The 17,625-nt window shown below is 42.1% G+C and overlaps 1 protein-coding gene across 1 annotated transcript in view; it reads left to right on the top strand.

Moving 5' to 3' along the window:
- Nucleotides 1-17,625, top strand: part of LOC146609533 (dolichyl-diphosphooligosaccharide--protein glycosyltransferase subunit STT3B) — a 105,815-nt gene that overhangs the window by 83,905 nt on the left and 4,285 nt on the right. Inside the window, exons 7-14 of the mRNA XM_085346980.1 lie at nt 679-825; nt 6,421-6,469; nt 7,158-7,312; nt 9,568-9,779; nt 11,190-11,377; nt 12,135-12,306; nt 12,854-13,027; nt 15,396-15,509. Coding sequence (XP_085203106.1) covers nt 679-825; nt 6,421-6,469; nt 7,158-7,312; nt 9,568-9,779; nt 11,190-11,377; nt 12,135-12,306; nt 12,854-13,027; nt 15,396-15,509 — 1,211 coding nt within the window. The remainder of the gene's footprint in view (nt 1-678; nt 826-6,420; nt 6,470-7,157; nt 7,313-9,567; nt 9,780-11,189; nt 11,378-12,134; nt 12,307-12,853; nt 13,028-15,395; nt 15,510-17,625) is intronic.

The following is a 17,625-nucleotide window of genomic DNA, read 5'->3' as shown; positions in this document are numbered from 1 at the left end:
TGGTAGCATTCACGGAGCACAGTGGGAGGCAGGAAGAGAGTGACAGAGCAATGGACCTGTCGGTACCGCTGAGATGTCGGCCCCTGAGGCAGGAAAGCAGAGTGGCATGGTGTGACAAGCGTGTTAGCGTCATGGCGGCACTCCAGGAGACAGGCAGGGGCTTAACCTTGGAAATGGGTGAGACCTGCTGTAGGCGATCGCTGAGGGTGGAGAAAAGCAGGGAAATATCACAGAAGGTTTGTTGAAAGGTGGTAGGTGATGAAAAAGGAGCGGGGGGGGGATAACAGGATCTTTTCACGCTTTTCAATTTTTTTATATCAAATTTGCCAAACACAGGCACGCTGGGGAAAAACAGCTCAAAAAACGGGAAAAGCAAGTATAACCTAAGGGGCTGAAAAAGAATGACGAGACAATAAAAGGAGAAAGGTTTATTTACACACATTTGTTCCATGCATTTGAAATATGCTGTCCAGCAATATTCGTCTTTCACATCTACATGAGTAGCCAGCAGGGCTGTTGTTGAGTGCTTTATGGGTATACTGTTTAAAATCACAGTGCTTCTCGACCGTGTAAGCTTGCTTTGCTCCCTGCAGAATGCAGCATCAGTAGGAACCTCCTCAAATATTCAGTGTGAGTTTCCTCTGTATGTTGGCTCACGTTCTTCTGTCTTTTTCTCAGGTGTGTTTGCACTCCTCCAAGCCTATGCGTTCCTGCAGTACCTAAAGGACAGGCTGACCAGACAGGAATTCCAGACACTGTTTTTCCTCGGAGTCTCTCTCGCTGCTGGTGTGGTCTTCCTCACAGTGATCTATCTCACATACACAGGTCTGTATGTCCTGATGCACATGCTGCTTCCATACATCGTAAGCTGTGTCATTTGTTTGTTTTCAGTTCTCAGAGGGTTTTTTTTTAAATCATCTTAAAGGGTAAAGTGTGTAAAATACCACTACTAGATGTGAGCAGTCAATTCTGTTTTCTTACCACTTCCATTTCAACTGCATAATCCCGGCTGCAGTAGGACCTGATCATTGTTTATCTACACTGAGAGTAGGCTGTCAGTCTGCTGTTTACCTCAGCTGTCAATATACTTTGTTTCCACATCTAATTACTTTGGAGGCTCTAAAACTTTGTGTTGAAAGCCGATACAAGTCAATGAGTCAGTGACGCTGACTTCCATCTGACAGCAATACTGAGGTTAGTTGTCGAGGATATGCTGAGTGGGGTAAGGAAAGCTGTTTATGTTGTGTTACCTGCTGTTAGTGAAACTTTCTTTGAAGTGACTCGGCCACTTGTAAGAATGTAGTCACGCTGTTTTAATGGAGGGAAAGTGTGATATTTTTTTCCCCCCCTTTTTTCCCAGGACACTCGAGCCTAACATTAGCTAGCATAATGTAGTTGTGGCAATGTGGTAATCAATAAGCATGTTTATGCACATTTTCATGTGTTAGTCCTGACTTAAGTTGAGGAGATTAAGTTTGAGGTGAGGAGGAAGAGGAGGGGAAATGAGGAAGGAAATGGAGCAGCGGTGGACAATTGGAAAAACGCAATGACAACGAGATGATAAAATATACAGGTGTAAATGTTGAATGGTTGCATGTAGTTTGAAAGAGTTGTCTGTGATCTTGAAATTAACTTAAAAGGAGTAATACATGGTGGCTGGTCTCTAACCACAAACATAAAATGCAGTTAGGCAGAACGGCGTCGTCCATCACAGCCACTGTATTCAAGATGGCCTCCACAAACTAGCGCCCACTCTTTTTGAAGACATAATTATACACTCATCAATTTATGTTTGTAAGTACATTGTTCTTTTTTTTTTTCCTTTTAAATAAATTCTCAAAGTACTGACTGCACCTTATTCTTAGTAGTCAGATTTGTCAGATTTTTGCTTTCAGCTTCACTTTTAACAGTTTTATAAAATCAGCCAGAGCTAGCAAATTCAATCATGAGCTTTTAGTTTGGGAACAGTTTGAGAAGGTACAACTATTTTAATCATTTTAGCATGGCTTCAAGTTTACCAGCAGAATAAACAGTGTTCACAGCTGAGCATTGGTTAAACGTGCTTCCCACCCAGTCTAACAAATACAAAGATCCTCTTTGTTGAGAAATGAGTCTTAGAAAAAAATGCAAATCAAACACAGATGGATGGTAGGTGCACTTACGTGGCAAGATTGGTTGAGAGACGGTCAGATAACTTCATAGCTGATGATTACTTTCTAATAAGACAAAGTGGAGGATGATAATGTTTTCATCCTGTGAAAAAAACCACGACTAGGGCTGCCACAAACGATTATTTTGGTAGTCGACTAGTCACCGATTATCTTTGCGATTAGTCGACTAATCAGATTCTGCATCCATTGGACATAAAACATACAGCTTATTGCACCAGCATGCATCTGCTCTTATATAACTATCATTAGCTTATAGCTTGGAGTGTTTAAGGTATGTGCTAACTAAAAATAAAGACAAGATGACAGTTTATTAAATTTTAATGAAATTTGCAGATTGTTTCGGTGGAGCATCTCACACTTCTGATAATCAGTTGCCTGCCTGACGTTTATTCAGCTGTGTAAAAACTTTAATCTCAGCCAAACCGATTTACTCAGGAACAAATAAAATACAGAAAAAAAACCAAACAATAACATTTTTAAGTTATCTAAGTGACTTATATATCATGTTTAACCTGAGTAGTGAAAGACAGTGGTGGGTTTGAAAACGATTTGCCGGGAGTCCGGTGTTCTCACGGGAGCTATCGAGCTGGTGGGTAACAGACGTCTCCGAAAACGTCGGAGCGCTTTTGAAAATATGCGGTGTCTTGATAAACTGAGCAGATATTTGAGGTTTACACAGCTACATTCTCGCCTGAAAATATGTTAAACTTTATTTTGTGACCCAGAAAGAATAATAAGAGTAATATTAAAACTAACTAGCTGCGCCATTGTTGACAAGTGCGCTGGGCTGCGCTATGAATTATGGGACACAGCTTCTTCTTCGGGGTTTAACAGCAGCTGGCATCCTTGTACATGCAGTGCTGCCATCTCCTGTTTCAGTCCGTTATTACACTCTTAAATCCTGCTACTTATTCCTGCAGCTTTTGGGATCTTACAAAGCTTCAAACGATGCGTCGACTATTAAATTAGTCGTCGACGATTTTAATAGTTGACGTAATCGTGTCTAGTCGACTAATCGTGGCAGCCCTAGTTGAGATTTGTTGGGCAGCTAGCCTTTTGTGAAAGGAACCATTAACTCAATTTCAATGTTGATCCAGATCTGGGATTTCTGCCATTCTGCATTTTGTTTTCTTCTTTTAGCCAAAAGTTAGAGCGCTCCTAGTCTATTCCCCGATGATCTAACCTCCGGGCCTCTCCATCGGGTTTTTAACTCGCGCTCGTGTTTGTCAGAAAATGAAACCTGGAAGGCAAATGATAAACAAATATAAACTGATATGATTGCTGCAGCTTTGCTGTTAGAGAAAATTTGTGGAGGCTTGTGCTCCACCATGTGAACTGCTGTTTTTGATTGTGCCGGTTGGACCCCAGCGCGTGCAGCCAGCTGGTGAAACTTTATCCTTGTTGATGTTTTGCCCATTATTTTCAGTTTGTGGCCAAAGGGCTCGAGTTTCAGACGGTTTAAAACGTTGCCTTCTTGCTGTTTATTTATTGATTTTTCTTTCTTTTTTCTTTCCCCCCCTTTTTGTCTCCTGCTGAAGGGTTTGGGTTTAAGAGCACAATTCGGCTGACTGATTAGACTTTAAAGGCCACATAAGTCTTTTACCGTCATATTTTAAAAGCATTAAGATATGGAGAATTTGGTACACAACAGCCCACCGAGGAAACTTTAAAACGATGTAATCTCACTGGATTTTCCGCCTGTATCGTGTGTGTTGCTTCAAACTGGCCTCATATGTTGTTAACTGATCAAATACAGAGTTGCTTGTAAGCGAATTTAATATGTATTTATTACATGACTGTCTACTTCAAAGTGCTTACAGATCAAGTCCATCTGTCAGAGTCTCACATTAAGATCTTTAAGTAGGCCTTCCACTGTCTTCTCTAAATATCCAGATGTTGCCGAGTTCACCATTATGCGTGGGTATTTACCAAACCTCTTGATCCTTTCTGTTTCAAAGGCCCCTTTGACCTCATCTTGCATCTTTACAGATAAGTTTTCCGAATTCTAGAGCCCAACTTTGAAGATTCATTTTGGCAGACCCGCATCAGGTCATAGAGAGAGCACGAAAGAGTTTTCTCATCTTTGATGTGGTTTATCGAGGCGATTTCCCATAAACGTGACCTCGGTGAGACTTTTTTCCAAAACAAACTTTGCTGCAAGTAAAAAAAACAAGACATCTCTTTACTGCAAGATTTTCAAACTTGTGAAGGACATCTATGTAATGGAGAAATGTGCTCTCTCTCGCTCTCTCTCTCCTGCTGAATCTTAAAGGAAATCAATGTTGTGGGATTTTTTTTGTTTTGGAAATTACCGTAACTGTTTCTTGTCATCACTTTTATTTCCTTTTTAGTTTATGTTCATTCGTCCATCCATGAAGCGTATCCCAGCTGTCATAGGGAGCGAGGGGGGGACCAGTCTATTGCAGGGCTAACACATAGAGACAGACAAGCAGTCACACTCACATTCACATATAAGGGCAATTTAGAATAATCAGTTAACCTAACTCCACTAACTGCATGTCTTTGGACTGTGGGAGGAAGCCAGAGTACTCACACAAATGCAGAAAGGCCCAGGCCAGATGTTGGAGTTGAACTCAGCACCCTCTTGCTGCGAGGTAACAGTGCCAGCACCAGTTTATGTTCATATACAAGTAATAATATGAGGATAATAAAATGTATGAATAACTTAACTGCTTGATTTGTGAAAGAAATGGCATAGAAATGGTCTACATCTGTTATTGAAACTGTAGATGTGAGCCCCTGGAAATAGCTGACTATACAAAATGACTATTTCCTTAACGGTTATTTCAGATATCTTTAAATTAAAGCTAAGAGTCTCGTCTTGATTGCCATATTCCTGCAAATTATCTAGACTCCTCTGTCCTCTGGCTTGTACTAAGAGCAAAGACACGATGGCACATTATAGCCGACATAATGCTGGCATGCTTGGACTGTTAGGACCTTCCTGCCTTAGAATTGATTGGCCTCTCATATGGATGCAGAATCCCAGTCTCCTGAGGATAATTGCTTCATCTAATAAATGCTGTGATCTGTCTCCCATCTAAATGGAGCTGTGGGAGTTGAAGACAGTTTTTGAGGTGAGACTGCGCATGTCTCACTCCTCTGGTCTGTCAGGACATCCCCACTCCCCTCAAGTCTGCAGCATTATACCCGGGTGGGTTTTCTCTGTATCTTTAACTCGGAGCCAAGCATCGATTGATTAAATCAGTGTCATCCTTTAAATCAGCTCTCAGTAAAACACCATCTTTCTCTTGCCTGCATTCGTTAAGAGCTTTGTTCAGAGTTTTATAGATTAAACACGTTTTTCATATTATCTTTTAAAGAGCAGCACAGGACATGTCACAGCCGTATGTTGGTACAACATGACACAAAATCTAGAAATATGTAAGAGTTTTAGCTCCCCCCCCCCCCCCCTGTGAGAGCCTACAACAGCCCGCGAGCAACAGTTCAGCTGAAATGTATTTCAGATCAAAGCTCAACCAAAATAAGACATTTGTATGCGCACATAAAATACCCTGTGCGGCTTAATTTGCAGCCTAAACGGTTTCAGTTACATTCATAAACAAGTCAATTCCAGTAATTAAGTAACATCAGCTGAATATATTCTCAGCACTGACACATTCTCCACTGAGAGCTTTCTGGGTTTTGAACTACAGTTGGCAGAAAGTTTAGTTGTAATGTTGATTTAACTAAGTGATAACAAAGAAATGAATGCAAAAATGACCAATAATGACCAAAAAAAAAAAGAACATCTTTAGCTGTCAAGAGACATCCAGTGGAAGTTTATGATGTAATGATTTTATGACTTTGTTCGGTCTGATTTGTTCTGAAATACGGTGAAAACCCAACTGAGATTTTCACGGCTTTAATGCTAGCAGTATATTCTACTCGTCATTCTTGTTATCCTCGGGCAGTCTGTGCTACAGATTTCCAGGCCAGTAGGTTGGATTATATATATTTTTTCTTTGTATTTATTGAGAGCTGCACACTTGGGCAGAGTTCGCCCTATAAATAATTACATATTGTTGCAACAAAGGGGAGGCAAATTAAAGTTTCTGTTATATTTTTGTTCCTCACAATGACGTGCTGTAACAAACAACTTTAATCTCGCTCGTCTTTATATTAACCCCTCCGAACCCCCAGTTGCAGTCCTCGTATTTCACGTCTGAAATGGAAAGCATTTAAAGATGAGCCTCTCTTTATTGATCGTCTTTTTTTCTGCCTCTAGGATACATTGCTCCGTGGAGTGGTCGTTTCTACTCTCTCTGGGACACCGGGTAAGCTCTGCTGACCTTCACACTCTCGCTGTCGATGGGACGCTTGTTCAGCCGTGTGTGTGTGTGTGTGTGTGTGTCCTGAGATGGATATTACCCCCCCCTTCCCCTCTCAACATCCCAGAGGGGAAAACTGTAGAGCACAAGCTGTGTTGAAGTATTGTCTTACTCCCAAAAAGCACCAGGCAGTGCTATGTTTTCCAAACGCTCCGCAGTGTGTTTGATATTTCCGAATCAATGCCCCCCCCCTCCCAAATACCCCAGTTTGCTGACTAAAGCAGTAACTGATGCCTCCCCCCTTCCTTTCCTTCGGAGGCTGATACTAATTCCTTAATGTGCTGTGTGTTGTTTCTTTCCCAGCTGTAATAACAAAACACTTGAGAGAGAAATATTTAAGATTGTACAGAAAGTGCTGTGTAAAAGCCCATTAGGAATAAACAGGGAACACACAGATCAGAAACTACTAACAGAAAAGTACATTACTCATCAGTAGTGCTAAATTTCTTCATATTTTACCATAAGCATGTGGGGGAGCAAAATTACCCCCCGACCACACTCATAATTCTTGAGTTAATCAGGAGGATCTATTGTATAATTTGTCTCAACACTCCCAAAGCATTCAGCTCGACATGAATTACATGTCTCTTCCCTCCTTCCGATTTCTCCCCTCCTCCCTTATTCCTACATGCAGCTACGCTAAGATCCACATCCCCATCATAGCGTCGGTGTCGGAGCACCAGCCGACGACGTGGGTGTCCTTCTTCTTTGACCTCCACATCCTGGTCTGCACCTTCCCAGCGGGCCTCTGGTTCTGCATCAAGAACATCAACGATGAACGCGTGTTTGGTAGGGGTCTTAAATGAATGAAAACAGGATTTTTCTCTGTGGTGTGGAGAATGAGGAGTGATCCAGTATGTTATAAACCACCACAAATGTTTTTGTTTTGTTGTTTAAGTCGTTTAAACCTCTTTAATCTAGACACAGTGATGCTGTCCGTGTTCAGACTAAAACATCTCAACCACTATTTAGTGACTGGCCCTGAAATTTTATGCAGACACTCCTGGAGTCACCTGACTTTTAGTGCCCCCACTAACTTTTTATTTTATATCTTAATGAGGTTCGCTTGTGTATTTTTAAATGAATAGTCTCTATAAAAGAATTTCCATTCATTGTTTTATCGTCTTCATCACATTAAATTTGAAATGTGTAAAGATGGAGGTTACTCTCTTTACTTGCTTTCTTGTCTTCAGTATGTTTTATCTAACAAGGGTGAAAAAAGCTGCAAAACTCATTTAAAGATGTGCAGTTCTGAGACTTAGATGAAGCCTATTAGAGAGCTAGTCAGGACCCACCTACCAGTAAGCAGCAACACCCCTAAAAATGGGCAATGTTGAACCCTAATATGGTTCAAATGGGTGTTGATTTTTAAAGAGGCTGCTTTAGGGTTGGAGAATTTAACAGTTTATGCAGCCAGCCTCATCGGGCCCTTTCAGGAACCTTTTATTTGCTGTTTTTTCACCCTACTTATCCATCATTGGCATCTTCAAGTTAAAAATTTATAGAAAACAGACAAACCTGTGTGCAATGGACAATGGACTTTTGTCGTGAAGACGGAGCTGAGCGGAAAGACGAAGCTTCGTTTTACTAGTTGGTTTACTAGCAGTCCAGATCCCTTCACCTGTGGTTATGATTTCCTAGTAATGACTGAAACTGAAAGAGGAAGTTGTCTAATGCAAGTAGCTGAAATTAATTTCCTCCGCAGGGTAGCAGGGCTCATCCTTAGAGATAAGGTAAGGAGCTCAGACATTCAGAGGGATCAAGGAGTAGATCCGCTGCTCCTGTGGTTGAAAGCAGCCAGTTGAGATGTTTTGGGCATCTGGTTAGGGTGATTCCTGGGCGCCTGCCTTTGGAAGTGTTCTGGCTATGCCTCCAACCTGGGAGGAGACTCCAGGGTAAACTGAGAAACCACTTATGAGTTTATCTTTCTCATCTGCCCTGAGAATGCCTCGGGATCCCCCCAGGAGGAAGTGGAAAGTATGGCTGGGGAGAAGGATGTTAAAATCCCCTAGTCTGCTGCCACGACAACCTGATGTTGGATATGCCACGGACAGATGGTTATTGTTGTCAGTGATATAATGGTGAAATTCCACCTGCTTTTAGCAGCACATAGATGCATTTTAAGCTCGGTAATTGGATGCTTCTTATTGAAACCCACCTAAGAAGTCATTTATCCTGTCATGTATAGAGCTTCTACGTTTGACTTTTCAGTGACGAACCAGGTATTTTCTAATTTGTCTTGAGAAATTTAACGACCGATAATTCAACCAGGAGGATTTCATGCCCATCGCAGCCTTAAATTCTCCAACAGTCAGGCCTGTAATATTGTCTATGGAGCAAATAAATAGGTATTTCAGAGCCAGGGATTCCTGAAATAGCTCCTCTGTCATACCTGATTCATTGTCAGCTGGGATTAGCTCTTGAATTAATAATGGTTCTGTTTTTAGTGGAGTTTATTTGATCATCTGTGATTAAAATGCATGATTTATATAAAATAAAAATAAAAATGGGTAGAATGTCGTGACTAGCAGACTGGTCTGTGGACAGTGCATCCTTTCTCGAGTAGCTTTAAGCACTCTCAGCTTTGAAAAAGCCTGAAATAATGAGATTGAACTTCTTTATACAGCAGCTTAAATAAAACTTAGGGTTAGACAGCCAAGATGGAGGGCAAGGAACCCTTAAGTGCTGGAAACAAAGTCCTTCAGCAGCCCGTTTCTCCCACAGACTTAATTAGCCAATTACAGGTATTGATTAGCCACACACCTGTTGAGCCGGGTCGGTGCTTTTCAAGGACAAAGAACAGCCAGTGCTCCTCTATTCAGGGTTTGAGATCTGCAGTGCTAACATAGACTGATTATTCAGTGTTACTCTAACAACTCAATTTCTCTTTCCGTGTCTTTATCTGCCTCCAACACAGACTCATTTTGTCTCTTTTATATTCACGCCGTCTTTCTCCTTGTCTCACCTTTGTCGACTTTGCTTTCCTTATTCTCGGTTTTTTAACTTTCTGTCAACCACCGCCTTCTTTGTCTCCTGCCTTCCAGTGGCTCTCTATGCCATCAGTGCAGTCTATTTTGCCGGCGTGATGGTGCGTCTGATGCTGACTCTGACTCCGGTCGTCTGCATGCTGTCAGCCGTGGCTTTCTCCAGCGTCTTTGAGCATTACATGGGAGACGACACAAAGAGGGAGAAACCCCCTGCTGAGGACAGCAGCGACGAAGATGACAAGAGGAACTCCGGGAACCTCTACGACAAGGTCAAAGCACGGCAGAGAAACTGCTGAATTTACACTTCACTGATTTTCAGTATTGATAATGCTACACTTTGTTGATGTCATGTGACAGGTCAAGTTGCTGTGGGACTAAACTTTTGGCTGGGAAAAATGTAATAAAATGAACAAAGTGAAAAAGCTGTCAACAAGTGAACACCCGTGGGGTGTTTCACACTTTCGTGGTACCTTTTGGGGTTTGGATTCATCAGTTGCGTATTTGTCAGCTTCCCTCCTCACTCCCCACCAGTTTGGATAAACTGTGATTCAGCTGTGATTCAGCAGCAACTGTTTGATTCTGTTGCTATAATTTTAGCCGCCTTTGTTGAACGTTGAACTCTTTTCTGTAGTCACGGCTGAGGATGCGTCAGTTGCAGCCTGCCACGTAATTCCATCTTTCTTTTTTTGCTTTCTCCAAAACACCCCTCTCTTCTAGAGAGGTTTCTAAAATGCCTTTTTTATCTGAAACGACACACTTCATAAAAATACTGGCAAAATGGCAAATATCAAAGGTCGTCGGCCGAGTTTGCACACAGGTTTGGGAACATTGAATGACGTCAACACGTTTAGATCTGAAATTTGAGGTTTAAGCCCTTTTTGTGTTTCAGTTTTGTCCTTTGAATGTGTCATGGTTACATGTGGATACTTGATTAGTTAGCAGCTTAATTGAGATGTATTTATTCAGGTAGTCTAATTAAGACCACAGTCTCATTTAAAAGACAAACCTGTGAACAAATTACATGCATATCACATTGCATTTTGACCGCTCGCTGACACAAGGCACCAACAGGAGAAACAAGGGAAGAGCTTAAAATAGATTCGGCTTCTGGTGCAGTGGTTGGCCCCCTGTTGTTGTGTCTAGAATTTGCCCAAAGCTTCACTACTTACAAGTTATAAGGGGGTTGTAAGCTGCCAGAAATTGAAATTGGACTTCAATTCCTGACATCTCCTGGAAGTTTTCGGCACCGCTTCCAGATCCCCGTGGGCCCACTGCAATTTACAGCAACAGAAATCCCACTTTTCCTGCAGTGATGGGTTCAAAAGTTAATTTTCATGTCTATCATTCATGCTGTCCCTCTTTATTGAGTTTCAGCATGCAGTTTGGGTGTGAGAGGAAGCAACTGAAGGTGTTAATTTGGTACAAATCATCTCTGGTGCTTTTTTTTTTTTGTTTTTTTTTGTTTTTTTACTTCAGGTTTCTTGCTGCTCATCACAGGGATTTTCTCACATTTCTCACTGATATGTCTTCACACAGTAGAGGAAAAAAAGCTGAGGATACTCTAAAATACTTCGCTTATTAGTTCATTCAATAATTTATCACACTCAATAATTCAGATTTCTGGAAAGCTTCAGACTCGTTTGCCAACCCTCCTGATGGTGTTTTGTCTCCCCCTGCAGGCCGGCAAGGTGCGCAAACACGTGTCGGAGCAGGAGAAAGCAGAGGAGGGTTTGGGTCCAAATATCAAATCCATAGTCACCATGCTCATGTTGATGCTGCTCATGATGTTCGCCGTCCACTGCACGTGGGTCACCAGCAACGCCTACTCCAGCCCCAGCGTGGTGCTCGCCTCATACAACCACGACGGGTGAGAGCGCTCCGCCGTGCCGAACGCTGCGTACATGGATGTAAAGCAACTGCAAAGAGCAGAGCAATGCCTCCCATGATGCTTCATAATGAAGAAGGATGGGCTCCTCCACCTTGCATGCAAATTAGCACGTATGTGTGTTGTGCAGCAAGAGAGCCGAGCATATTTCACAAGGGGATTGGAGAAATAATGATATGTGAGGCCGTACCTGATTAACTTTTAATCTTCTAGGTCACAGTAAGCATCTCTTAGGTTACAAAAAGCTGATGTATTATTCTCTCAGACTCTTTACAGGCATAATTATCAAAAGCATTGAGGAGGAAATATTGGAGACCGAGACTAAGTGGTAGATGCAAGTTCTCATGCATATATTAATGGTACTACAGTAGTTCTCAGACAGTGGTTTAGCTATGCTGCTGGGAGCAGCGTGCCTGTCACTCTTTTTCTTGCACGTATACGCCCACACACACAGACACAGACGTAATATGATTACCATACCTGGAGCTAATTGGTTCCCTGGCTTCGTGTCTGCTCCCTCTGCGCGAGGTAAATTTAGGACGTGAACATTTAAAGTGCAAGGTGTTGTTTTTTTTGAACCCTCAGTTCATTATATATGGATGCTCTATTTTCAGCTGTTGTTGCCCTTCTGATTTAAAGTCCTAAATGAAATATTAATGGCTTCCTCAGCTATATGCCTGCCAACCAACGCGGTTACCTGTCAACCTTATTTTTTCTTTTTTTTTCTCCCCCTTGTTAGGACGCGTAACATCCTGGATGACTTCAGGGAGGCTTACTACTGGTTAAGACAGAATACTGATGAGCACGCACGTGTCATGTCCTGGTGGGACTACGGTTATCAGATAGCGGGCATGGCTAACAGGACCACTTTAGTGGACAATAACACGTGGAACAACAGTCACATAGCGCTGGTAAGGGCTGTTATCGTCTTTCTTGTCTTCATCTGTCTTCTTCCCCGTTTTGCTCGTGGATCAAAGCACGTGCAGAGAAATCAATGGTTTCTTCTCGCAGCTGCTGGATGATTAGCAAGCTCTTCACTTATTTATTTATTTCTTTTTAAATGTAATTGCCATATTGTATAAAACGGCCGCTTCCAACAAGCCAGATAATCTTGTTTCCTTAAACTTTTTCCTATTGAATTTACACTGTAGGGAGATTTCAGTTAATTGCTGTCAGATTATGTGGGTTTGATTTATTCGTTTTTCCTCTCTGCTGCCAAATGTAGACAAATGTTTTTGCCTTTTAAAGCCCCTCTAGCTTTCTTCACTCTCACTTCCTACCCAATGCCTGTTGTCTCGTCGGCATCTGTCCACAGGAAACGTCATCAGAGTATCATGCATCACGGATCTCCGTTTAACAGCTCTTTTGTCCCGCAGCTCTGCCGAAGCGTCGTCTCTTGTGAAACGGGTAAAGCTCAGTTAAAGGATAACTTCTCAATCGCCATCACTTTCTTTCTAGGTGGGGAAAGCCATGTCTTCCAATGAGAGTGCAGCCTACCAGATCATGAGGTCCCTGGACGTGGACTATGTGCTTATCATCTTCGGAGGTGTAATTGGTTACTCGGGCGACGATATTAACAAGTTCCTGTGGATGGTGAGGATTGCCGAGGGTGAGCACCCTAAGGACATCAGGGTGAGTGTAACACAGCAGCAGCGCCTGTAAATAGAGCTCGAGTTTTCTCTGAGAAGGAATGGAGCTGGACTTACACAGCAGTAAAATCAATGTTTCCTCTTACAAAAGTCAAGGTGCTTTTTCAAACCCTTCTCACCTGAACAGAAGCAAAGATTACTCATTGCATTGTTCAAAAACAAGACGTCAGCCAGGAAACCCTGAGATACACTCACAAGGTCCCTTATTCAGGACTTTCATAACAGCTGCTTTTTGTTATTGGAGCAGAAAATGGACCAGCGTACGTGCAGGGCTTTTCTGTTCTTTGACTGCTAATAGTCTCAGACTGCAAACCAGATTTTACCCATTTATACACACTTCCAGAGTGCTCTTTGTTAAGGGAGACTTACTGTGCTCATTTCCAACGCCACATTTTTATTCTCGAATAAGTGTGGCTGTGTGTGTTCCAGAGCTCTTGCACTGGGCCTTGGTGCCATCTACCATTTCATCCACTACCTGAAATGAGCTTTAACTCCTCTTGCTTCAGCACCAGCCTCTTTTCGTCATTTATCTTGGAATTGGGTGCCCCTCGTAAACAGCAGGTTAGCAGGGTTAGAGCTGTGTGTGTGTGAGATGAACAGATTAAGGATATCCGCTCTCACTGACATCATGAGGAGACGAGAGTAGAAAGTGGAAAGATGTTTAATACCCTGACCCCTGGCTGTCAGGAATGATCTGTAAATATACAAATTTATTGCAGGTAGTATGATGGAAAAAATGAATTTATAATAGAAAATAAGGAAAATGATAATAGATCTACTTTAATGAATACAACAAATTTGTTCTTTTGCATCATGGATATACAGATTTGGCATTTAGTGTCTTGTGGCAGAACATACTGACTGGAGGAAGTGCCGACTGAATCACAGGCCTTTTGATTGGTGGACACCACACTCTGCCTGTTCCTGAGCCATAGTCGTGCTGTTATATTAAAGCATTTTTCTTGTGAACTTGTATGGTCAGGATTTCATTTTTTAGCATTCTGTACTTTGCTGTTGTTGCTTCCCGACTTTCAAGGTTGTTTGGCTAATTTAGTTTTTAACCGAAGAGAGAATTGCATTTTGTTACCCTTGTAACTCCGATCCAGTTTGTATTCACGCTGAATTTTTACAAAGAAAGACGAGTAAACACGAGTTTCAAGGACAGTGACGCTATTGTGTTTCATCAATACTGCTGCATTGCAAATCAGCAGAAAATCCGGCAGCGGGACTGTGGAGGCGCCAGTTTTCAGGCTTCAGTCGCACAGGCCGGCGGTCGACAACCACGGGGAGAAACAAAATAATTGTGTATTGCACGGTCAGTTTGTGAGTGGTTGTTGGCAGGCACTATGTGAAATTGGTCGCAAAGAGGGGTCTACATTGTAAACCACCGTGCGGCACCACCTTGGTTTGGTCACCTTTCTGCTGCAACCAGCGTGTATCGAGCGTAATTTTTATTTTGAGCACAAACAGTTTCTAGTTTCACTACTGCTCTGCGAGTGTTTGCAGACCAGTTGGTGCCTTCAATTCAAACTGTGGGTGACCACGGCAATCTGCTAGATACCAAAGCAATCAAAAGGAGGACTCTTTGACAGCTGCTAACACGATCTCCAGGGTCCAATCGGGGAATACAGCGAGCCCGTCCCACTGAAACCCAAGTAACGTAGCAGAAGCTACTTTAGAGCTCTGTGTGGTCATAGTAGGGTCACCACAGCAGGCAGCAACCGTTTTCTTGACACAACCCCAAAGGGCGATTTGGGTCTTCAGCTGGAATTAAACCAGCAACTATGTGAAGCAAACGTGCAGACCACTATACCAGAACAATCTACCCACTGAAACAATTAAGCAGCAATTTAACTTGGATCAAGGTTGGAATTTTCCAGTTTAGAGGCATTTCTTATATTCTTCCTACTCCATTTAATTCAATAAGGCTGTGCTAATTGTATGAATGGCTTCAAGGAACAAACATGCTGAATATTACCTGGTTCCTCTTTAATGACAAAATACACAAAGTAGTGTATAAGCTGCGCACACATACTTGTGGTTAGGCATTGATTTTTGTGTGACTGTGGCTAGTTTAGTAGAAAATTTAGACTAATGCTGACAAAAATACATTAATTCCACAGTTATAGAGTTTGTGTGTTAGAGCTTTGAATCGTGCACTGAGATGAGTAGTTTTTAAAATGATGGCCAATTGATTACTTGAGCTGTTTAAGAGCAGTTTTTTCCCCTTTGCTGTCATTCAAATGCGTCCTCTCACCACTGCATCCATCTAGTGTGAACTTTCTACTCCTGATGCTACCTACTTTTGCCATCTGGTGATTTTTCTGGGCCCTCCTCTGTGTCTTCTTTAGGAGAGCGACTACTTCACTCCTCAGGGAGAGTTCAGAGTGGATAAGGCGGGTTCACCAACTCTGCTCAACTGCCTCATGTACAAGATGTCTTACTATCGCTTTGGTGAAATGCAGGTAAGAGGAGAAGTTCTCATTACTTCATCAGAAACTTTGCTTGTTTCTTAGAATTAGTTTTGTGTATGTGAGGACTTTTCAGGACAGAAGAGAAACCCTCCACTGAATCTTTCTGGAGTTAGGATCCACTTCACACTTACAAATGGATGAAATGATGAGCAGCTGCCACAATAAAGGAAAAACGTGTTGTATTTTATGCAACATGGAGCTTTATCAGGCAGTAACGAGCAGCTACCTCTGCCAAGCGTGTAAAAACGTCTCGCTTACAGTAAAAGGCTGACAGACGGGTGGAACGGGTCTTTAAGGAGGCGCCTTAGGGAGCTCCTGAAGTTTGTAGAGGGGTTGTCGGAGGGGAACGAGAGGCTGCGAGAGGAAATATGAAGGATTGGCAGAAGCTTTGAAATGCGCCACGGCTACTTCTGGCAGGTAGCAGAGGAGAGATGAGACGGATCCTTCATGCCAGGTGCTCACATCCCTACCGTACAATCGACGCTTCCGCCATCTGCGGACAAACAGCCAAAGCTCTGCATAGCTTAAAGTGCTGTTTCTGGGTTAATGGCATGGAGAAACCGAGGCACGGAAGGAGTAGGAGGAGGACAGGATGGAGAGATCCCAAAGACAGAAAAGTGTTAGAATAGCCGGAGCAGATTCCAGTTATGAAAACAAGATGTGACAAGTGTAAACTGAGGCTTGGAGGACACGAGGAAGAAGGCGATGAGCAGAGCGGAGGCAGCCATTCATGATTGTCGAGAATGCACTTTATAGTCATGGACCAATATTAAACTGTAATGCTGAGAATGCATAATAGAGAACAGAATAGAACTCATGATGAAAAGAGAACCCATGGACTGGTTACTTTGAAGCCCCCAAACTAACTCATTTAGTTCCTTTTATATTAAAATGACAGGTTAAACCGCACTAATAAAAGCACATTAAGAGGCTAAGATCTTGTTGCTGCTGATATTCTATTATTTTAAAGTCTTTGTCCTGTGGAGCAGCCTGAGGAACAATTACAGGTTAGAACACAAAGTGAGGAAATTGGACAAGAAGGAAAAACAATGGCGGGAACCTAGATGGAGGCTTTTACTTTGAGAATAGAGTTGACATATTTTCGAGGGACACAGTAACAGTTGCAGAGTAAGGAGGATGAGCAATCAAGGGCCTTTTTAGAGCAGAATTACGGGGACGAGAGGTTTTATGCTGCTCGTGGAAAGTGTAATCAAACTCACTGTTTATCTTTCATAATCGAGTTTAAAATGTTTGCTCTCGTCTTTTTCTGTTCAGACCTAATTTAGTTTGAATCTGTAGAGCTGCTTTGTGCTGAGATGGATCAAAGGTGATGCTTTAGTAGTGGGTGGAGAGGCTCCTGCCTTCCGTTTCACTTTTATTTTAGGAAACTATTTGACATTTTGGGAAATTCACTTGCAGAAAGAGTAAGATGAGAACACTGATGCTATTCGTGGCTATTCAGTTAAAACGTGGACACTGCCAGCCTGCTTCTGTCTAGAAGTAACAGAATAGCAGCGATGGGGAGGAGTGGGTTTTAGTCATTAAGCAGCTTGTAGATAATTCAACCAAAGTCTCTCTCTGGAAGCGAGCCTTGCCACTGCATCTTGGCACCGCCTCTGGGTAGTTGTTTTAAAGCATCTATGTAATTGTATAGTGTAGCCTTAACTAGGGCTGGGTATCGTCACTGATTTCTAGAATCGATTCAATTCCGATTCACAAGGTCCCGAATCGATTCGATCCACGATTCGATTTAATTCGATTCGATTTAAATCTGGGAAATTTTGACAGTCAGAAATATTATAATTCAGATCAGTACATTTACATATTTTTGTATCTATAAAAAGGAAGCTGACACTCGCAAGACTTTATCAAAGGTGTGAGCATCACAGCAGATGCTTTTGTGTCAAAGTAGCTGAAGATAAAACACAGAAAAACATGAAGGTTTTCCTGGCCTGGGATTTTATAAAAATATTCTGCAGTACATCAAAAACGAAAGAAAACCATTAATCAACATATGAACATCACCTCTGAAGTTACAGCGGTTTTATTAGACACATGGTTAAGTGTTTTGCATTTTGAATAATTTTAAAAAGTTTAAATTTGTTCA

This window comes from Diplotaxodon limnothrissa, linkage group LG22 (assembly GCF_057381915.1).
Source record: "Diplotaxodon limnothrissa isolate DT_005_m linkage group LG22, D_limnothrissa_male_GT1.1, whole genome shotgun sequence".
Classification (NCBI taxonomy): Eukaryota; Metazoa; Chordata; class Actinopteri; order Cichliformes; family Cichlidae; genus Diplotaxodon; species Diplotaxodon limnothrissa.
The sequence above is the reverse complement of the archived record's forward strand: the minus strand, read 5'-3'. Positions and strand labels throughout refer to the sequence as shown.